The sequence below is a fragment of the Zea mays genome, chromosome 7, assembly GCF_902167145.1.
Source record: "Zea mays cultivar B73 chromosome 7, Zm-B73-REFERENCE-NAM-5.0, whole genome shotgun sequence".
Classification (NCBI taxonomy): Eukaryota; Viridiplantae; Streptophyta; class Magnoliopsida; order Poales; family Poaceae; genus Zea; species Zea mays.
The window spans coordinates 52716757-52723331 of NC_050102.1; the positions used below are offsets into that span (position 1 = coordinate 52716757).

The window sequence follows — 6575 nt, forward strand, 5'->3', positions numbered from 1 at the left end:
GGAGAATTGAATGAGAGAAAGGAAGAGAAGGGAGGGGCGCGTATGGGGAGAGGCAGGGCGCTAGGGGCGCGCGGGCCAGGGCCGGGCCAAGCTAGGCCATGCCGGGCCAGACCGGGCTGGGTCGCGCCGCGGGTCAAAATCTCACGACACGCACAACCACTGATCGGAATCCCAAATGCAAAACGAAATCCACAATGAGACGAGACAAATGCTCGATTAAACATGACATCAAACAAAAGAGATATGCTTCGGCATGATGCAACACCCATGACAACTTAGGTTTTTGTTTACACACGATACTGACACTAGTCGCTATACTGCTTTGAATTTGGGAAGGAAGGAGCGAAGCGGGAAGAGAAAAAGAGAGTAACACCTGAATTTGGTGAGTATTAAAGAAGAAAAAATTCTACCCCCAAATTCAGGGCGTTACAATGTGGATATTTTGTTGTGAAGTCTAGACAGGCCTTTTTATAGTTTGAGCCATTATTAGTGATGATCTGAACAACATGCTTGATCCCAATATCAGCAACCACCTCAGATATAACTCCATAGATATAATCAGAATTTTGAATTAGACCAGTTGCATTTACTGACTTGTGGAAGAACATGCGCCCATTGCAAAAGATCATAAAGTTAATAATGGACATCATGGTAGGACCTATACAATCAAGACATAGAAAACAAAAGTAAGGTCATTATCAATACCAACATAAAGTAAGGTCAAATAACTTAACAAGTGTTTACCTGTACATGAATCACACATGACTGTAACTCCATAATCCTTCCAATCCTCTTTAAATTTAGCCATGTGAGCCACCATGTTTGCATAATTCATATCCAATAATGGACCATCTATTTCTCTCCCACGTGGAATTGGTACTCCATCACCAAGTTGTTGAGCTAACTTAAGGGCTGAACGAAAGTATGGGCAGTCTGCCTTCCTTCCAGGAATGTCATTAGCATGGAACTTTTTTGCCAATGCTATCCCTAGCTTCTCTTTGTGACCCCTCTCTAGCATAACATCTATGTGTGGCTGCACTTGTGTCCTACTGCGTGCCAAGTCAATGTCAAAAGGACCTCTAGAGGTATCTTGTGTATTCTTGTAGTACCTTGACAGCCTACTTTGCTTCCCTGTAGAACAACTTGCAGCTCCACTTGCACTACCAGTTGACTTATCAAAAGGTGAACAACTATCATGTTCCAATGTGGAAAAAGAATCCCTCAATGAATTTCTCATTGCCATATCAATCTGTGCTTCTTCATCAAAAGGAATTCTTGCACTTTGATAACCATGTCTTATTGCACTAACCTCCTTTTCAACAAACAAACGAAGCTTCTTACCACGTGCCCTCCTAATTCTCCCATCCGTTACTTTTTGAGACATTAGGTCCTTCACATGATTTGGCACTTTACGACATGCCTCCACACTCCCTAGTATGTGACCTAGATTCTCTTTTAATCGAGACACCCCCCGCCTTTTTTGGTGGTAAAACAATAAAAGCACTTAAAGCCAGCCCCATGAGGTCCAGGATATGGTTCACCATGGTTCCAAGTCACATCAATTGGTCCATTTAGCTTCACTGGTTTCCCTACATTACCAAACACTATTTTAGCAAATACATTACCAATAGCATTCTACATAAATTTCTAACAAGTAGTATCTCACAAATGGTCACAAATATGTGCAATCGATAGAAATCCATCTGATCATAAATTTGTACGGAAATTCAGTAGTATTCTACAGAAATTTATTTATACCGAGACATGTATATATTAAACAATAAAATCAATTACCATATCGATCAAGCACCACATCAGCACTACTAGAAGATGTGTTGGCATCAGCCATGGTCTTTCCTTTCTATGTGTCAGTAGTAGCACGACGATCAGTAGGATGGTTAACCACGTGCACTTTATCTTCGCTGTCCGAATCCCACAACATCGCAGGAACAGTGCTAGCGCCTCCACCCATCTCGTCGCTGTCCAGCGCTTGGTGCTAGCCGGCAGAACATATCACCAAATGAAATGCATCAAGCTGTACAAGAAATGCAATAGTATTGTACCTGTCTTTTGGAGAGCCGCCACGTGAAGAACTGGTGCACAGCAGGCCAGCAACACATCTGCAGAACTTTCTCGGGCACAGCTCTTCCTTCACACGAGATGGTAGTGCGGGCAGCATGGGAGTCAGAGGGTGGAAGCTCGTGGGCGTCGGACTCTTGAAGAACAGCCACGGGAGAAGCTAGCAGCAAATCTGACGAGCGGTTGTGCTGGGCTGCTGGCGGGATGGAGAAAATCTACAGAGCTGCAGCCTGCCCGTGAAGAAAACTAGAACAACAGAGAAGCCAGTGAAAAAATCTGAACGGCGGCGGCTGGCTAGCAGGTGACGGCTGTAGATGTTTTAGGGTTCCAAATTTATATATGAGTAGTATTTTGGGCTTTTATTCACAGCCAAAATACATACGAACTGGATTGGGCCGGCTGAATTTAAAACAGCCGAAAAATTTGAGCGGTAAGAGAAATAATCGGGCCCTAGCGAGAAATGCGATTTTCGATTTTCTCGAAATTTCTCGCCGAGAAAGTTTTCCCTGGTTCGGATACATTTTTATTTTAGTAAAATGCCATGTTTTATTTTAAATAAAAGTTAGTAAAAGAAAAGTTGGTATGATACTGAAGTGGCTGTAGGACGATGTAAAGGCTCTAAACTAGAGCACTACGATAGATCAGAGCTAACGATAGTTGATAGTATGGCCGGTAGTGTGGTTGATATCTGACGTGGTGGTCGATAAGAATTGGTTGCACTGGAACCAGACTAATGTCTTATATTCGAGTACATATATTAGATGATGGAGGGAGTGTAATTTGTCTATCATAAATATAATAATAATATCTAAATTTGTCATGATGTGGGTTTCAGTGCTACGTATCTATATCGACCGTCACATACTATTACCAACTATCATTAGCCCATACTAGCGCTAAGTGCACGACCTTTATTAATAAAATCATATAATTTATAAAAACAATTAAAAGATAACTTAATTCATGATAATAATATCTAAGTGCAATCTAAGTTATGCTTCATTAAATCATTTTAGAGCTGAGTAGTATGGATTACAGTCTCACGTTGCATACTGACATGCAGAGGCTGGAATAAGTTATTTCCTTTTCAAAAAAAATAGTGCTGCAGTCACTATGTGCGTGTTTGATTCAACTTAAAGGCAAATTCTGGCCGCCAGCTGTTACGGAACTTCAAATGTCTAGTTTTTTAATTTGCTTCTAAAAAAATCCCTTTAGTAAAAATCGTCGTGATAAAAAGAATTTGTCACTTCTCAATTTGAACGCTATAGACTCGTTGTCTCCCTCCGTACGATGCTTAAAATTTTCCTTCAGCCATACTCAGATTTTTTCCATAGCTACATCTTAGCAAAACTCATTAGAAAAAAGCTTAACCGAACAATGCTACTCCCTCCGATTGAAATTAGCAGGCGTTTTAGCTCTATAATTTTATGTCTATATTTATATAGATGATAATAAATTTAGATATATATAGAACATATATATTAACTATTGTATAACTCTACTATTAAAAAGGTAAAGCGAATTTTATTTTGAAACTAAGAAAATATCAAGGTATGAGCCTGACATCGTACAATATTGGATCAGACCGTGCTTAGATCAAACTAAAAAATTATGCTTGGGACCGAGCGGTCATGCCAATACATCTATAGATTGCTCCATCCCTTTATATATTCCCCTCCCCTGCCTCTCCGCAACCTTCACTTGCCAGTTCCCACTCCTAACTCTCTCTTCGTTTACTCTTCTTCCCACCCCCAGCGTTCGCTTCCATCCAAGCTCATATCATCATAGATCGACGGACTAGGCCACGCGCCCCAATACTCAGAACTAGTCTTGAGTAAAGCATGGCGTCGTCTTCTCCGTCCTGCCGTGGCAGCGGCGGCAAGTCGGACGTGGACCGGATCAAGGGCCCCTGGAGCCCCGAGGAGGACGAGGCCCTGCAGCGCCTGGTGGCCCGCCACGGCGCCCGCAACTGGTCCCTCATCAGCCGGTCCATCCCGGGCCGCTCCGGCAAGTCGTGCCGCCTCCGGTGGTGCAACCAGCTGTCGCCGCAGGTGGAGCACCGGCCCTTCACGGCCGAGGAGGACGACACCATCCTCCGCGCGCACGCCAGGTTCGGCAACAAGTGGGCCACCATCGCGCGCCTCCTCTCCGGCCGCACCGACAACGCCATCAAGAACCACTGGAACTCCACGCTAAAGCGCAAGTACTACGCCGCCAGCGACGCTGTTGTTGCTGACGCTGACGACGAGCGCCCGCTGAAGCGCACAAGCAGCGACGGCCACCCAGGGCTCTGCTTCAGCCCCGGAAGCCCATCCGGGTCCGACCTCAGCGACTCTAGCAACCACAGCCTTCCCTCCGTCATGCCGTCAGCCGCTTCTGCTGCCGCCGTCACCTCCCACCAGCAGCAGCAGCACGTGTACCGCCCCGTGCCGCGCGCGGGCGGCGTGGTCATGCTACCGGTGGCGCCTCTTGCGCCGCCGCCGCCGCCACAGCCTCCGGCGACCTCCTTATCACTGTCCCTCTCCCTGCCCGGGCTGGACGGCCAGAAGCCCGAAGCATCCCAAGCGGTTCTGACGCCGGCACCGGCACCGCCTCAACCTCCTCTTCAGATACAGCAGCAGCAGCCTGCTCCACCTCAGATGCCGCCACCACAAGCCCAACCGAGCTTGCCGTTCCAGCTGCAGGCGGCCGCGACGAACCTCACGTCGCAGCAGCCGGCAGCAGCGCCGTTCAGCTCGGAGTTCCTGTTGTTGATGCAGGAGATGATCCGGATCGAGGTACGGAACTACATGTCCGGGTCGGGGCTCGATCCGCGCACCGACGGCGCCGCCGTGCACGCCGTGAGCAAGCGTATGATGGGTATGGCCAAGATCGAGTAGTTTCAGCGCGCATGCACACAGCGGCAGCAGCAGGCGTGGAAGATACAAAAGAAAACGAACCGCCGATCGATCCGCGGCGGCCAGCGCGTGTATGAAGTAGTAATGAACCAGCAAGAACGGCGTGGCCTTGAACCATACGGAGGCCGTGTGGTGCGGCAAGTGAACAGCTCCAACCATCGGCTTTTTAGCTCATGACAATATCATACCCTTTGTTAATCTAGCCGTTTCTCTATCTTTTATTCTTCTTCCCCTTCTTTTTTTTTGAATTTTTGGGTCTCCAAGCAAGCAAGCAGAGACGAAGACGAAGAGAACTTTGTCTGTTGTCTGCCTGCCTGCCACTTTGGAGGTAAGATGCTACCTGAATAAACTGCAGAGCAAAGGATCCTTCTTTCCTTGATGCTGGTGGTAACCAGTAATCAGTAACAGACATCCTAGAAATTGTCGTATTGTTCTTGTACAGAGACGAGAAAAAGGAGTGAAACAGAGGAGGAATCAGTGATAAGAGACAGAGGCTTCAAGTTTGGTAGATGGAGATTTTTGTTAGATGGGAAAGTTTGTTAGATGGTAGAGACGTACAGGATACACTAGAATGGTCTACCAGGAGCTGAGCTCATCTCCTAGTTTGTTAGATGGAGATTTTTTGTTTTGTGCTCGTCCTGTAGTGGACCAGTCCTGAGCTACACTCCCTGTTTAGGATTCTCTTGACTGCCCGTACCGTACGTAGGCAGTGGATGGATGGGCAAAGGCAAGGGAAGGACGAAGAGGAATTATATATGGCCAGGATGGCTGCCAGCCAGCCAGCTAGCTGGCCACTGGCAGAAGCTGCTGCAGACTTGAGTGAGCGAGGGCCGCCGGAGTGGAGGATGAGCGAGTGACAGCTAACTGCCTGCCTGTCTGTCCAGCACTCCCGGGCGTCCCCGGCGCCGGCGTGTCCTCTCCAACGGTGACTAGTTCAACTGCCCCCCCGCTTCTGTTCTACAGACAGACAGTCAGACAGGCACGGCTTCTTTCATCAGCCTTCGTCGGTGGACGATGACGATCCCATCTCCCATGGACGCCTTTGGAACGGCACACTGTAGGAGGCAAAGGCATCACCTAACACGGAACGCAACGGCCAATGGATGGACATGGACGTTGGTGGACTCTCCTCGACAAAAAGAAAAAAAAAGGCTCAAGCCAAGATGGAGCAGGACGGATGATCCTCCCTCAGATTGCAGTTCGGAGTAGGTGAACTACGTACGTTCTCCCTCCGGCGACCAAAACGCGCTTTGTAATGTACACCACCTCCTTTAGAGAAAATAAACTAATTTGCTTTAGAAAATAAAAACCACTTAAAAAAATAAGAAAATAAGATACTCAAACTAGTCCTTAGATTAGATTGGTGGTGTCGAATATGTGTGGGGCGTGTGCCGACGACGACTAGTCTCCACGCAACTTGCCCGGAGAGGACCGGAAGAGTCGATGGGCAAGTGACAGAACCAGTAGCATGAGAAAAGCCACACAAATACAGACAGGTTTAATTTGGAGCTAGTACTGAAAATTTACACTAGTAACGACTGGACAGTCGCTAATGACCTGCGTTTTATAGAAAAAAAAACATATTTAAAACGTTGCCTT

At 47.1% G+C, this 6575-nt stretch overlaps 2 protein-coding genes across 3 annotated transcripts; one reads left to right on the top strand and one right to left on the bottom strand.

Moving 5' to 3' along the window:
* Window positions 1–358: 358 nt before the first annotated feature.
* LOC103632369 (uncharacterized) lies at window positions 359–2375 on the bottom strand. 2 transcript variants are annotated; one of them, XM_035960916.1, is made up of 4 exons: window positions 2064–2375; window positions 1795–1996; window positions 745–1589; window positions 359–658 (listed from the first exon to the last, which is right to left on the bottom strand). In XM_035960916.1, the coding sequence occupies exons 3-4, from the start codon at window positions 1382–1384 to the stop codon at window positions 390–392; spliced, it is 909 nt and encodes a 302-aa protein (XP_035816809.1). In that variant the 5' UTR covers window positions 1385–1589; window positions 1795–1996; window positions 2064–2375; the 3' UTR covers window positions 359–389. The 2 variants fall into 2 exon arrangements, with proteins under 2 accessions (XP_035816809.1, XP_008652411.1); XM_008654189.3 differs by lacking the exon at window positions 1795–1996.
* Window positions 2376–3771: 1396 nt separating this feature from the next.
* Window positions 3772–6295, top strand: LOC100284969 (sucrose responsive element binding protein). Its single transcript, NM_001157864.2, has one exon. It carries the CDS (start codon window positions 3921–3923, stop codon window positions 4956–4958), a length of 1038 nt encoding a protein of 345 aa, NP_001151336.1. The 5' UTR covers window positions 3772–3920; the 3' UTR covers window positions 4959–6295.
* The last annotated feature ends 280 nt before the right edge of the window (window positions 6296–6575 follow it).

Bases quoted from the DNA above. Each gene is read 5' to 3' on its own strand.
- LOC103632369 (XM_008654189.3), bottom strand. From the start codon at position 1,384: ATGTCTCAAAAAGTAACGGATGGGAGAATTAGGAGGGCACGTGGTAAG. The intron at 659-744 runs GTAAACACTTGT...TTGATTGTATAG, and splicing joins CATGTGTGATTCATGTACAG to GTCCTACCATGATGTCCATT.
- LOC100284969 (NM_001157864.2), top strand. From the start codon at position 3,921: ATGGCGTCGTCTTCTCCGTCCTGCCGTGGCAGCGGCGGCAAGTCGGAC.